General features: G+C 41.9%; 1 protein-coding gene across 1 annotated transcript; it reads right to left on the bottom strand.

Moving 5' to 3' along the window:
• Positions 1-1712: 1712 nt before the first annotated feature.
• On the bottom strand, positions 1713-11358 carry LOC117390620 (bcl-2-modifying factor-like). The gene is made up of 4 exons (XM_033988395.2): positions 11112-11358; positions 9418-9614; positions 8753-8958; positions 1713-5512 (listed from the first exon to the last, which is right to left on the bottom strand). Exons 2-4 carry the CDS (start codon positions 9587-9589, stop codon positions 5405-5407), a joined length of 486 nt encoding a protein of 161 aa, XP_033844286.1. The 5' UTR covers positions 9590-9614; positions 11112-11358; the 3' UTR covers positions 1713-5404.
• Between the last annotated feature and the right edge of the window lie 4374 nt (positions 11359-15732).

Genomic DNA, 15732 nt, shown 5'->3' with positions numbered 1-15732 from the left:
CACAGATGAGACCTGTAACTTGGCCTGGTGACATCACCTCCTTTTTTCCAAAGACACGTCTAATGCTTAACAGTGGAACATTTCAGGCAATAAAATCTTTGAGAAAAGTAACTATGTAATTTGTGTAGCCATTTCACAGCATTTACTTTATTTAACTGAAGTATTCATAAAAGTTTTTGCATTACTTTTTGGCTAGCAGTCGTAGTAGGCTGCAGTGTTTTGATTGGTTTGGCAGACATAAACAAGAGCTGTACTTGTGAGAGACCCACAGGGCTGACCTCAGAGATAGACGCTCGTCTAATGGGTGTCTCTTTGAGCGGGCGGCCGGGGCAGGGAACACTGGTGCCATTGTTCTGTGCAGGGAAAGCCACTGCTCTCCCTGTTAGACCCTGGAGCAGAGCGCGGGCGGTTAAAGGAGGAAGGGGACATCCTCAGGGTTAAAAATAAGGTTAATATAAGCTAACATGACACTGCAGCACCCTTATGATCTGAAGAGATGTGGTCTCTCTATAGTCTATTAGAAAGCAGAATTGCCTCCTCACTTTGAGTTGCCAACATCTATGGTTCTAGCTAACTTGGGTCTTCAATAAGTTGTGAATGTAGTAATAATTTAAAGGTGCAGCATATACTCTTTTAGAAGGTCCCTCACCTAGTTGTCTCCATGGAGATGTTATTACTTTACCCTGAATGTTTCAGAGTATTACATTAAACTGATCAATCTCTGTGGAGACAGGCAGTTGATGCCACCAGGCCAAGTTACAAGTCAGAGCTGTGGGGAGGTGAATATTTTTTACTGATGCGTTTCTGATCAAGTGCAACTTTTTAAAGAAATCAATAACTTGAAACTGAAAAAAACATTTTCACACTTTCATATAATTTCAACTGTGGCTGCCTTTCTACCAGAACAGCCATATGATCCTTACATGTTGTGACAGTTGTATAAATAGCTGTGTTAATTAGCTGTCATAAGGCTGGAGATTCTTGAACATTTAAGAGGGAGGATTATAAGCAGTGTGCTGCAGTTGTACACCGTCAGCTGAGTCTCTCCTCCACCACATTCTCTGTCATTGTGTACATATGTCAACCAGGAGAGGGGTCACCGTCAGCACACATACAGGTGAGTCAGATGTGGGTGGGTCCTGCAACTGTACCGAACAACCAGCACAATGGAAGTGCCACGTGTCTGCCTCGAGGGGGGAGGGGCGGACAGGTATGAGCAGGGCTGCTCTGATGTGTGTGCGACGGGGACACGTTTGGGTTTATACACATGAAACTTTATGAGTGTCAAAGGCAGACACTTACTCACATGCCTGCAGGGAGGTCAGGCTGCTGTGGTGGAATATGTTAGAAGTGAAAGGCTGTGTTACAGCATGATATTGTGGAGTGAGAACAGTTAGCAGTGGTTCAGGTGCGTTGTGTGAGGTTTCAGTGGTTCAGGTACGTTGTGTGAGGATTGGCTGCTCCAACACACTGGGCTAATGCAATAACAGCTAATGCTTTCTCAAACACATCACTCAGAAGTGAGAGCAGAGCACAAGTACATTTCTCTGGCTGTGTCTGTTCTCAGACAGCTTCTCATTCGCCCAGTGGACAGAAGGGAGTGGTACTGGTCTTCGTGTAACACATCCATAAAAGAAAGGGGCCTGGTTCATGGATTATGTCAGCTGGTGTACTGGTAATCTTACTCTGTATAAAAACATCAGGAAACATGACACCTTCAATAAAGTTTTATTGAAAAAAGTACCAATAAACAACAAGAAATCCTGAAAAAGATTTGTAGAGCAAAGCTCCATATGTACAGCATATTGCACTACATTACAAATTGTCTTCCATATAATATTAACAACCAAAAATATATAAAAACACAAAAATGAGTGCACAGTAGAGTCTCGAAAACACACAGTCAATGTTTACAAAAATGCTACATGTTCGCTGGGTCTCATTTCTTGGTATACAGAGAGTGTGTGATAATCAAGACTGTAGAACTGAGCAGTTAAAGGCATATTCCCGTGTTCACTGTTTCAATGATTCATTGTGACCACAACAGTAAAGGGTTAAAACCACATGGAGATGTGCAGGGAATGTGTGCTGAGTTACTATACTCAATGCCCTTGGTCACACGGACTTTGTACAAGTTCGAACTGTCTAAAAAAACAGAGAATTTTATGAAAATACATGTTAAAACGTTAAGAAAGACCATGAAGAAGAAATGTTATTGTTTAAAAATTCAAATCCAAAACCTTCCTTAAAATGTATATAAAGTGGACTACAAAATTCAAGACACTGACGGTTTCCATAAATACATGTCCCACTCAGGGATGGCTGCTCTTAGGGCAGTATGGGAACTTTACTACAGAATACACAGAGCACCATGTGGTGTGTTCCCTTTAAATCAATCCAACAGGCCCAGTCTCTCAGGTCAATGCACAATATATACTGACATGTGGCACAGAGCCTAAAGAAAACAACCCAGAGTATATACTATACATTAACACAACACATATGGACCCATGGGATCTACAAACCATACTTTCCAGTGCATGTTGATTACAACACAAGGTTCAAACTCAAATAACACCATAGGATTCAACATTTAAAGTCTCTGAAGGCAACCTTTCATGGTTTAACGGTCATCATCATGTCCCCAGTACAACTTGTGTTTCTTTAAAAAGGCAAGATTGCATGAAACTGCATCAAAACTACTGCTTTCCTAAACCACAAACTAAATGTTTGCATTGGTTGGGTCAAAAAGTAAAAACTCCTGCATATACAGTCACCATGAAGCCCAAAGGTCTCAACTGTGGTGGTTCTAATGGTTTTCAAGTATCATACAAACTTGGAAGCGGACTCCCACTACTGTCTGCTAACGCCCAATAACCACTGTGTCCATGGCACTCTATTGCTCTCGTTCAAAGCTGTGAAGCTCAGTCAGAGGTAGAACAATTTGGCGTCACAAAAAGATAAAATGCACTCTTTGTTATTGTTACTGTTTGTTGTGGGGTTAAACTGTCGGCAGGATATGAGTAAGACAGAGAGGAGAGGGCCAGAGGGTTTCAGGCACAACGCTGGCAACCAGCTAAGACCAACAGACATAAGAATTGCACACACGTATACAGTAGAAAGAAACAGGCCGATATACAAAATAAATATACCAAAATAAGTTAGATAAGAGGAAAAAGTAATCCACCATAAAGAATGATCTCAGAAGAAGTGGAGAGGAGACTTGGTGAGGGGAGGGGCTTCCTGGACTGGCTCAGCGTTCAGGATCTGCAGGAAACATTAACCACAACCGTATCATTCAGTGCACCTCACCCCCTCTCCTCCACAAGCTCCAGAGCCCCCCAGCCCACCGCAGCCCTCCTCCTCCTCCCCTCCCTCTCAATATCAACTGGGAACAACTGCTGCTCTTCCTCCTCAATCACTATAGGCTTACAAGCAGAGAGAAATGTGAGTAATGGCGCTATGGTCAGGCCTAAAGTTGTTGAATGCCAATCATGGGAAATCAATTCAATCATGACCACTTGGAAATATCTGAATTTAGACAGTAATGATCAAAGTTTGACATAATTTGAATCGAATATTTACATACATTTCATTAAAGGGGTTGTGTACTTTTTGCCATGTATACATTTTGTACAGTTGATATAAGCAGCTCATAGGGTCCAGCTGAGACCACTTTGTGCTTTTTGCATCTAATTATAAATCATTTTTATTGTCTGAAAACCAGGAAAAAATGCTGGTGTGCTGTTAGCATGTTAGTTCTTGTTAGCAGTTGCGTGACGGCAAAACCAAAACTCTAGCCTCTGAAAGTTGTGAAACCTGCTTATAAACTCAATGTGGTGAATAATTAGGATACGAGGAATAAGTTTGGTCTGCTGCAACCAGTTTAAAATGAACTAGTTCTGTTTTTTTGTTTTTTTTTTTGTTTCTAGACAGTAATAATCAGGTAGAGCCCCTTTAAGGCATAAATGTCTCTGCTTGCATGCAAACAGTGAATGATTCTCAAGGATTCTCAGTAGCTGCAAAATCTGTCCCTGAGATAGCAAATCTATCAAGAGGAAAAAATCCTTATATCGCAGTGATAACCATGACACTATACTGGAGCATTTGAAGAGCCCTGATATGTTTTGCTCCATGGGTCCACAAGTTGGCTGGTCAATGATAAAACATACAGTATCTTCAACAGTGTCCTTAACATTAATATAATAATCAATGGTGATTGTGATACCCAAATCTGATCTGAGCACCATAGACAAAACAAATCCCAAATTATTATAATATAAACTTGGTGGTTACAAAATAGTAGCCTGAGGGAAGTTCACATGTTGCTATCCGTTTGGTGTTCAGACATTTCCAGAAATATTGAGGCTCTGAAATGTGTTAAAAAGATATAAGACTTAACTGCTACCTTCATAGTGACAGAGGTACGCTGGGTAACAATCTGTTTTGAAGGATGTGTAGTAGTATAGTGCAAAAACAGTGGATCCAGTGCTCCACTCAAAGGGCATGAAAGTCTGAGAACAATCGTAAAAAACACAGAGACAATACAGCCTACACTGGTCCAATCCAAAATGCTAACATTTTTCCAAATTTTGCCTAAAACAATTTTGTGAAAAGCTTGCTTGTGCTTCTAGTTTCAGTCAAAAAAAATTGTGTGCCCAATCGATTTGCAGAAAAGGCTGTTTGCTGATGAGAATTTGTAACACTGACAATATTTGCCACTTGACTGTACAGCTGCACTTACCAGGCTTGTTTAACCAGTAAGTGATGCTAACGCTAACTCCACCCCGATACTCCAGCACATGACTAAGTGGAAGGCCAATGTCCATGTATTTATATGGCATGTTGACTTTTTTTAAAGGCATAATACACGTCTCTCTGCTCCCAGTGTTTTTGAATGTTAACAATACCAAGAAAATGTTAAAATAAAGAAATTTTACAAAATTAACAACATAAAAATGAACAGATGAATGGTTGAGGTGCAAAATGCTTTGTTCGGAGTCTTTGGAAAAGTGAGTATATCAACTCGACTGGTTACCCGGACAACTTCACAACCGAAAACCTTCTTCTTGATTTTTGCTCAATACTCTTTCTGGCAGAAGACATTTGAATTATAAGGCATTCCCAGGGTCTGCGGAGGATACGTGTTGAAGTGCAAAAAGATCATTCAGTACTATACAAAACTTCTACACAACATGTATACCAAAATATTGACATTGTTCTTTTGGGGAAATCTCAGAACATCATGGCATCGCCTTGGAAAGACAAAAAAGTATAAAAATTGGTTGTCTCCGTCCCGCGGTGACCTTCTTTTTTGTTTCCTCTCCAAAACAGACCCGTGTTGGATAAAACAGTGCCATTAGGAGTCCAGTTCCTCATATGGGACAGAGGGGAGGGGGCTGTCTCACCTCTGTCCCGCTGCGGCTCGTCCTCTGCGGTTGAATAGGAGACTGAGCAAAGCTGCAGCCAAACGCCACCACACTGGGCCCTGGTTCCTTTGATTTTGGTGATACTACAACACAAAAAAATACAAGTTTGTAAACATTAATTTACCCAAAAATCACTCATGTTTGTGCTATGTAGAATGTGTAGAATGCCAGTTTTACATTCGCAATAGCATTTATTCTTTTTGACAATGCTCGCTGAAAATTCATGAAATTAATATTAATGATGAAAATTTTGGATATGTTTGTAGGATGCCCTTGAGTCACGGGGGCGGAAAGACAGAACTAGACAGCGGAACATGGCTAGTATTTTGTCAACAGTCTCTCCAGTCATTGACAATACTTAATAGAAAGGCCTAGTGTCCCAGTTCAATGTGGGCCTCCCTTCAGACATGACCAGCTATAAACACATTCATCACTGGGTCACACTTGTGCTGATGTTTCTTGCAGTGAGCAGCAGTTGCTCAGGAGGTGCTCTCAGCCAGGTTTGTGAGCCAATTGGGTTGTGTGTGATTAGAGGGATAATACTATCAGTGCTCTGGAGAAGTGAAGATAAGATAATTGGTCCAAATGGGATTAGGGAGCTCTTCACCAGAGGCATGGCCTGTCCGTATCAGAGGTACAGTAGTAGCTCGCGTGCAGACGAAAGACAGACTCCATCCTGTCCCATAGCACTGGATTTATTTTCAGACTATATCAACTATAAGAAAAACACAAGTATGGGGTCAGGCAAGGTTATGGCACCTTCTTGACCTCCAATTGTTTAGTGAAGGTCCCTGAAGTTAGATACAACATGTGTCTCTTAAGTTGTCCTGACACTGACCTAGTAACAGCGATAAGGCTTTGTCTCCCTTATAAACTGTTGACGTTTGCAGCCTGTTGCATAAGCTCGGATGCTTCTCTTTCTGTGTCATTTCTACCTGAACTGGGAATGTAAAGTAGAATCAAGATGTAAACAAACTATAGCCTAAGGTTTGATAAGATGATTAAATCAGTTGCTATCAAAGTAACTTGTGGAGATATGACAAACGTGAATGTTCAAACCTATGTCCTGGAGTAGTGGAACTCCAACAGAGCTGCAGGGCAGGTCTGGGTGACAGCCACATTGTATGAAGAGTGAGTTTTTACTATAAGAGACATGTATGTTATTAATCGGTATAAACAGAAGCTGCGCTTTGTGGCATTGACCTTATGGCCTCAGCACTGTCAGGCCCAGAGAGCATCGTCAGCACAAACAAAGACACAGTCATATTAAGAAGTGTGTGAAGAACTTTCACAATCAGTCATGAGTCCCTCCCGCAGCTGTCAGAAAAAGTCTATATTTAACTCCTGATAAAGCAGCAGAGCCTGCGCAGATGCTCCTGTCGTCACGGTGACACTGGCATGGTGTGTTTTATCATTGTCCATGCGTCTGTCTGTCAGGGTGCTCAGAAGCACAGCCTTATCAGCCAGGACAAACAGAGCAGCTAACCTCTGTGGCAGACACTGAGTTAGTCACACGAGGGAGGAGCCACATCCAAATACAAACACAAGCTTATCTGATGTACGAAAAACACACACTGCAGACAAGTGTAGCACTAAGGCCAAGCACCATCTACACTGTACCCGATTAAACAGTCAAGCTCCTAATGCTCAACTGTCTCCAAGAGAAGGTTTAGGGGCAGAAGAGAGAGAGAGCTCTGCCCTCAGGCCAACAGGACAGAGATAAAACTGCACACACATTTATACACACAGTGATATTCAACCATCTTTCAACACCTCCTCTCCACAGCACCAGGGCTCGTCTCTTAAAAAAACACTGATGAAACCCAACTCTGGAGAGGCCCTGTGCAGCAGTCTTCCTGCCATTGTGACTGTCATTACTGGCCTGGCTCAAATGGCTAGGCCTTCCTTTGGGGGAACTTAGTCCCTTCCAGCTCTTTCTGACGAGGAGCAATTTATCTGTCAGCATCCACCAACTCTGCTCTGCTACTTAATCCCCGCTTTAGCCAGGGGCCATAGGCCTCATGAAGAACACTCAAAGGCACAGTGCTCCCAAATCTATCAAGAAAAGAGCCAAGCAAAGCACTCCGAGGGCTCAGAGACAAGTGCTTGTGCTGAATATGTGCAATCAGCCTGTGACAGAAGAGACAAACGCTAACACGGGTACACAGAATACTACTGACAGTGGAAGCAGGAAAAACAACTACAGCTGTTCAAAATACAACATTTGCACAGCAGGGAAATATGGCTGAAAGTGTCATTCAAGAGATATTATCTAATGTTGAAAGTCACCTCCATATGACATCACAGAGCCCAAGCAGACAGCCACACTGTCCTGTGTGAAGTTTACTCAAGCAGTACCGGCCCACAGACCACTTCCTCCTTCCGCAGTGGCCCCTGTGTGCAGGACGTCAACACAGCCCAGACACACAACAAGTCTCAAACTGGCAGTCTAACACTGTCTGCATGTCTCATATCTAATGTCTAATGCTGGTGTCACAACATATGAGTCATGGTGCACAGTGCAGCCTCCCTACATAAGAGTCTGATAAGTGCAGCGATCAGAGGAGTCTGAGTGTTTCTACAGGTCCATGCTGTACTATAACTGTTTAGTTGTATTTCAGTCCTATATACTGTATGTAGTGTGTATAATGGCCTGTTGTTTGTCTCCGCCTGATGAGAGACTCCTTGGAACCACAGCTGTTCCCTCAGGGCTCACACACTCACGCTTCGGGTTACAACATGTACACCTTCTCCCGCCACTTCTGCTTTCTCCTGCACCTAACATTAGACTACTAGTGTAAAGTTCATTGTGCAACAGGTTTAATCAAGAACTAAACACAAAGCAGGAACAGCTCTAGTGTTTTGTTCTAGGCCAAGCATCCTCCCAAAGTCCTGCCTAGGGAAACAGGAGAGAAGAGAGAGAAATAAACAGGAAGAGCAGGCAGGGGGAGGGGGGCTCAAGCTGGCAAAGGGTGGGGGATGGGCCTCCCTGGTTCAGTTTGTCAGAGGCAGAGGGGGCTGATGCAGGGATAAAGTTGTACACATGCTCAGACTCACCAAAACAAACAGGCAAGTAAAGCACTACTACGGACAAATGAAGTCTGTTGTACTGTGCGTTTAAAGGGTTGTGGTAGTGGTTTACATGGTAGTTGATAACTTACATCAAAATTTACTTCAAATTAATACAGTATTTCTGTACTTGAACCACTACATACTTTATAAAAAAGAGATGACCAGAAACAAAACAGAAGGATTTTACTTTTTGCCTCAACATTAAACTTTAAGTTTGTACAAATGTTTATGTGGTGTCAGTGCTCTCTCACCCGTTGTAAGTGATCCCGGTGGAACTGGTCTCCTATGAGCTGCAGTTTGTGGCCGATGCAGGCCTCCATGCTGCGTACTGCCACAGGGTGCCTGGGGAGTGGCTCCCTCCCGTTCTGCATCTCTCCCTCTTGTAGTGATTCACTTGCCTCCTGATCTTCACCAAGTTCAAAATGTGCTGGGAAGTGCAATCGAAAACCTGCGTTGCCTGTGAAGTGACATATATATCATGCAGCCATAAATACCTTGATGATACTTCTTTACTATCCTAACAATGCATTTTGTTTGATTTTATAGGCTTCTTAACATGCACCTTTGTCTGTAGTTTGGACCCTACTCTAGGAGTCATACGTTTGCGAATGGACAGAGTTGGACAGAGGTATCTTTTATCCAGTTTGTGTTGTGTTTCAGGTGAGCAGTGTCACCTCCCATGAGTCACAATGCCAGGCTGGCGCCCTTTGGATGGCAAAGCAGCTGGGCACACTCTATGCGGATCATAAAAACTGGACTATCAGGCGCCGAGGGCTGATCAGACTAACAACACAGATACACTTTTCTCACACTATCTCACGTTAGAGAAGAACGCTTCTGTTTTATAACTAGTAGTCACGCACAAGCCCATGTTCCCTTTCCCTGTTCTGAGCAAACATGCGCATAAAGAGCATACCGTAAAAGAGTGGTCTAGGCTCCTCTGCCACTCCACAGGGAAGCATGCCTTTGTTGGGGGCCAGGGCAGGGCCAGGGGTCTGCGTGGCCCGGTCTTCACACTTTATCTGCCTGAATGTGGTGTGCCAGCAGTGCAGATCTGGCTCAAACACATCATCCTCCTCATCCTCCATGCGGGGTCGCTGTGCGTTGAGTGGCCTTAAAGAAACAGATGAAAAAAGGTTAATGATGCATTTGTCAAAATGTCCTCCACTAAAGTCAATAAGATGAGCTCACAAACATTTATTATGTATTCATTCTCTTGTTTCTGATTATAGACAACCTGTCTGCTTCATAATGAGTGCCCTTGAATCAATAAAACCTCATTGGTCACGTTGGTGGGAGAAAATGAGCAGATGGTCGGCCCTCACGAGTCTGTGGCGAGTCCACAGTGAATTGAGTTAAATGGATGTGTGCATCTCAGTGATGAAACCGCACTGTTGTCTGTGGTCAGGCACTGGAGAAGGTTTGGCTCACTGGGTCAAATCAGAGGTGGACTCTTTGCTATTCAAGCAGCAATATGGGTGATAGTTACATACATTTTTTCTAAGTAAATGTTAGTACTGACTATAACAATAAACCTGGTGTTTCAAAAGGCATCATCATGACTTCTCTCAACCTAAACTGTCGTGCACGGTTATAGGATTTATCAAAAATATGGACAATGTGGAAGTTGCCCCGCCAACTGAGCCCCACATTGCCATTGAATTGTAATATAGGGTTACTACTAGCACCACCAAGTGCGGGCTTGAGCCAAAGGGTAATGACAGTGTGTGAGGAGTTACTCTCCCTGGCTCGGTCTGTCAGGCTGCCAGCCAGAGTTTTCATTTGTTCACCCAGCCTAAACAGAGACCACTAGCATGCCCAGACCTCACGCTACAGTCTGTGCCCTCACAATAAACCATATAACCAAAACCACTTCATATTTTGTTTTGACAAACACGGTCAGAACATGGAAGACCCGCGAAAATAGAATATGCCCACTTTTCAGATAGGACTGTCCTGTGCTCATTAGTCTACTGTCCCAGAGTGTTTGTCAGACAGTGGCTCCCCCTGCTGCAAAAGAAAAATAACCCAAACAAAAGAGGAGGGGTGAGGGGTGAGACGCGGCTATGTTTTTGACACAGTTTCTACACGGCCATAATGAAGGACTTACATCACATGTCACTAAACAATAACAGAGCGACATGTTGGAGCCGCGCCACAAAACAAGAGAGTGGAGACCAAAGTGACGCGCAGGATTCCGAACATCGACAGGCGATGTGAAGTTAGAACAAAGAGTTGGAAAATGGCAATTGCTTAATTTAACACAAACGGTCAAAAAGTGAAGCAAACGTGCGTGACAAGTGTGCGTGACAGCGTGTTTGTTGTTAAAGCGCTGTTATGCGTACGTAACAAGTGCCGCAATGAGCCATTCAAGCACCGGTCGGCTCACAGCGATGCCGGTATAGTCTCCTACTCCGCATCGACAATTCAGTGTAAAGTATACACCCATGATTTTTGCTAATGTACGATTTTTTTTTATTTTTTTTTACAAGTGGCAGTAAAATGATGATGTTTGTCATACGTCAATATGGGCTTTAGCTACAACTATCAAGAAAGTGTGGCAGATTTTATGTAAACAAACATAAAATATGAGTAGACCAATTCACTTACCACAAATAAAGGCTTTCTTGTAACAGCTTTAGTCAGAAAAATGAGATTGAAGTCATATCCATGAGCATCAAAAAGTTTAGTCCGAATCACCTCCACGACGACTTCATTCTGTGAGGAGAAAGGAAAGCGGCTGATTTCATTTCGCCGACGTCAGCTCCACCGTGACTCCGCCGCCAGGGCGGTGCTAAACTTTAGTAAATAAACCCAGTTAAAGAAAAGCCATTTTCTGTCGGCCAACTCTCTTCTGTGGCAGCGAGCAGGAGCTTTATCCCCTTAAAGCTTATTTACATACGGCCGCGGGAACCAATGAACGGCTTTGTTTTGATCCCGCCTTCTCGACACAGTTTTCACGCACGTGGACGGGAAATTCCCCGTAGCACGAGACCGCTTTACAACCACGGAAGTGAACCAGTACAGTAAAGACCGCGCGCAACTGCTGAGCTCAGCCCGCGCGCTACTGTTTAGTCCTGTCACTGTCACTTTCCCTTAAGTCTGGATAGAAAACCGAAAGAAGCTTTGGCCCAAGGCGACTCATCTTAATGATTCATTGATCTATCGGTATCAATCAAGGTGGCGAGGGCTATCAGAGATTTTTGAAAAGTTCCATATCTAAGCTTTATATTTTGGTGTAATAGCCTTTTCTGAGATAATAACCGTGATAACCATAGATTTTCAAACTGTCACATGACAAAATGTTTTTACCATTTACGCCAGAGCTATTTGACAACGTTTACCCTACACCCTCAAGGAACACGACAGACACTCATTCGTGATACTGAATGACTGTGAAACCTGAGGATTTAAAAAATGTATAATATGTCTGTACTGTTTCAAAACAGGACCATACAGTGAGCCACGAAGTACAAGAAGTACAAGACACTTACATAGAATTTATATCTATTATTCCATGTGTTGTGATGATCAGTGGAGTCTTCTGCTCAGGAAAAATGTATTTGAATATTTTTTTTTGTTTTTAATTGTAAAATAAGCTCATTTACAATGAAGAAGTGTTATTTCTATTTCATAAATTAGAAATATATATGAGGCACATACCACGCACATAGCAATGCTATCAGAACTATCACTACTATGTATAAATGTTTGTATGAAACTTCACAGTTGTAAAACTCAATAATAATTTCAGCTGTATAACTGTAAACAGCATGTAGTCATGGCTCTACAGCCAACACAAATGTACACAAATACATAGACACAGGCTAATATGTAGGACAAGAATGACATTTATGGCTACAGTCACAAGCAGTCTACTTCTCTTTCTGCCAGTTAAAACTAAAATGTATTAATGGATTCATACATTTTAATGATGGGTTCTGAATTAGAATTGTTAAGCCTGTTTTCTGTAACTAATTTAGACTATTATTTACATATATGCAGGCATATCAATTGTTGTCCAGGAGATATATTTGAATGTGCTCTTTTTACTAACATGTGGCTAATTCACTATTGACTGCGTGACACTGGCAAAATGACCTAATTCATATGTATGATACAGTTTAATATCACAAATGCAAAACATTAGTATGGTTAGTGTGTGCTTGTCCATGGATGACCCACTTTGGTCATCCTCTGAGCCGACTTACACTTTTCAGACAGATTCATTCTGGCCTCTTTGATGTAAGGTTATGTTTAAAGTAGACTGTTGACCCCTGTGGATAAATTTGTCTTTCTATACCTTCCACTTTGACTCCTGAGAAGATCCACCTTTCTCAACCATCTACCAATAGGTTTCCATTGTTAGTCCTACACTCTTGCCTATCACATTCTGTGTCTGCCCTGAGTATACTTCCCTCAGTGTTTAAAGGGACATTTAGATCTTAGTACTAGTCTTTGCCCAAATGGAGGAGTTCCAGTACCTCAATGTGTTGTTCGCAAGTGAGGAAAGGATGTAGCATGAGATAGACAGGCGTATCACCATCGATTATTCAATCAATTAATATTATTATAACTTGCCTAAGGACACAATGATAGAACATGGTCCAAGCGGGAATAAAACCTTCGACTTTCGAGTTGGTGGATGAGTGTGTTGCCCCAGTTTAAAATACTTCTCTCATTGAAAACAGTTTGGTCACCCCTAGATCAATTATCCAACATGTCAGTGATCAAAAGCTACTCCAATTTTTGCGTCTGTCCTTTGCGTCGTTCATTCAGATACAGAAAGCCTCAGTAGTCCAGGGACAGATGGAAGGAACCTACAGTCAAACAGAGCTGTGCAGTGATAAAGAAAGCTGTAGACTGGATTTGAATGTAGAGATGGCTCTTATCAACAACTGCAAATACTACTAATGTCTTCATCCATGACAAGGCTCACGAGGCCAGTGTTTTGAAGAAAGCAAATCAGAGGTTATATTGAAGTGGTTTGGACATGTACGAGGGACTGAGGTGAATGGATGAAAAAGTCATCCATAGGAGTCTGACAGGTAACACTGAAAGGCAGGTCAAATTAATATGCCTAGGGGATCAATAAAATGTACCTTAACAGTAACCTTAATGGTAAGGTAAGGTATACTTTATTGATCACACGTGAGGGAAATTCATTCTCTGTTTTTGACTCATTCTTGAACAGAGCAGCTAGGGCAGGTGCAGTGAGCTGCTGCAGTAGAGTGCTTAGGGACATATCTCCAGATTTTGAGCTAGTCTTGGTCAGGACTACCATAGTGGGACGATTGTATCTATTGTGCATGCTTTGAGTTGATGGGAGAAACATGAGTGCTTGGAGGAACCCTTCCCAGTCACTGGGAGAACATGTTAACTCCACACCACAACTTGCTGTCAAGTGTGAGTGCTAGCTACTCAGCCACCGTGCTGTGGTTGATAATGAGTGTTTTTATTGTTTGAATTTAGAGCAACCAACGGCCCGAGGTCCGTCAGTATTTTGAGGTTGATATATAGGACCATTGTTTTATCTTCCTCAAATTGCATGGTTTGAAATCGATTTATACTGTAACTTTAAGACAGAAGAGAAAGATAGCAGGCAGTGACGGCTTTTAACAATGTCATTGTGCCACATATTAGCCTGTGTCTATGTATTTGTGTACATTTGTGTTGGTTGTAGGGCCATGACTAGATGCTGTTTACATTTATACAGCTGAAATTATTATTGAGTTTTACAATTGTGAAGTTTCATACAAACATTTGTACATAGTAGTGATAGTTCTGATAGCATTGCTATGTGAGTGGTGTGTGCCTATCACAGATAGTTCTAATTTATGAAACAGAATAAGCTTATTTTATATACTTTAAAAACAAAACATGTATCCTGAGCAGAAGACTCCACCAACCATCACAACACATGGAATAATAGATATAAGTTCTATGGGAGATTTGCCTCTGTGGGAGTCCTTTTGTACTTTCTGATTCACTTTATGGCCCTGTTTTGAAACAGTAAAGACAAACATTTTCTGAATCCTCAGATTTCACAGAGCCATTTAATATCAAATCAATATTATATCCATGGTAATTGTCATAGATTGTCACAATTGTGGTTAAATTAAAGATAGGACAACTTTCTTTAAAATGATACCAAACACAATATGTTACATCATTATCAGTTTGGTGCCACGTGGCCTAAATCAAAATATGAATCTGTGTCTAAAGTGCATTTTCCTAAATGCCTACCTAAATTTTGTCTGGCCTATGGACTCTAGGAAACTAGAGCATCTTCAACCTTGCTTCAAAAGACATAACATTACAAAGTAACAACATTACAAAATATGAGCATCTTGCAATTGAAAGAAAAAAAGTTTCATGACCAATCTCAATATGTACCCCCATTCAGACTGTATATACAAATGCACTTGCTAGCCGCCACCTTACAAATAGTAAGTGTTCATGAGCGCACTCGTCCTCCATCAGCTCTGGCTCAGCTCAAATCACTTTACCTTGCAAAATTGTGATCCCTCTCTCTGTAACTGCTGCAGTAAGCCTTGTCATTTTGATTGTAATGTTCGTATTAACCCGCTCTACATGATCCTGCTATTTTTATTTCACTATTGTCAAGATATGAACACTAATAACTGACGAATCAGGCACTTTCTTTCCCCAAGGTCACTCCCGCTAGCGCTAGCAACAGATTTGATTGACAGCGTGGCTAAGTGCCCACGTGCTAAACTAGCGGTGCAGGTGGAAAGGACCAATACCTTCATCAGCTCTTGCTATGATACTTATGTTTGGAATTCCAGATATGGAACTCGGCTACAAATTCGCCTCGACAAGCTTCATTTGACTGGAGCCGAACGCTATGAGTGACTGACTATTTGTCACAAACTCAAAACAATAATGAGTATAACTTGAATCAAGAGTGCTAAACATTTCCATCAGGCTTCTGCCAGCTGATCGTCTACCAGTACCAATTTCGACAAGAAGAGACACCAACAAAGTCTGCAGGTCTAACAAAAAAAAGGATTAGTGTCTATCAGACCCTATCTATAAGATTTTGTATGAATTCTGTTTATAAAAGCACTAAAGGATGGGCCTGATTGGTAATCATGAATTGAGCTACCTCTGATTCCCGGAGATATTGTCTCTCATTATCCACCCTGAGAGGAACGGCAGCTCTCTCTGTCCCACATGAATTAGTGATGCTGTGAACTTTGATTATGTC

Source organism: Periophthalmus magnuspinnatus, chromosome 22 (assembly GCF_009829125.3).
Source record: "Periophthalmus magnuspinnatus isolate fPerMag1 chromosome 22, fPerMag1.2.pri, whole genome shotgun sequence".
Taxonomy (NCBI): domain Eukaryota; kingdom Metazoa; phylum Chordata; class Actinopteri; order Gobiiformes; family Gobiidae; genus Periophthalmus; species Periophthalmus magnuspinnatus.
Note: the sequence above shows the minus strand (reverse complement) of the source record. Positions and strands in the feature narration are given on the sequence as shown.

Excerpts from the sequence above, each read along its gene's own strand:
- LOC117390620 (XM_033988395.2), bottom strand. The coding sequence starts at position 9,589 with ATGGAGGATGAGGAGGATGATGTGTTTGAGCCAGATCTGCACTGCTGG. Across the intron at positions 8,959-9,417 it reads GCCTAGACCACTCTTTTACG|GCAACGCAGGTTTTCGATTG; the intron begins GTATGCTCTTTA and ends GTCACTTCACAG. Across the intron at positions 5,513-8,752 it reads ACCGGGATCACTTACAACGG|TATCACCAAAATCAAAGGAA; the intron begins GTGAGAGAGCAC and ends TTTGTGTTGTAG.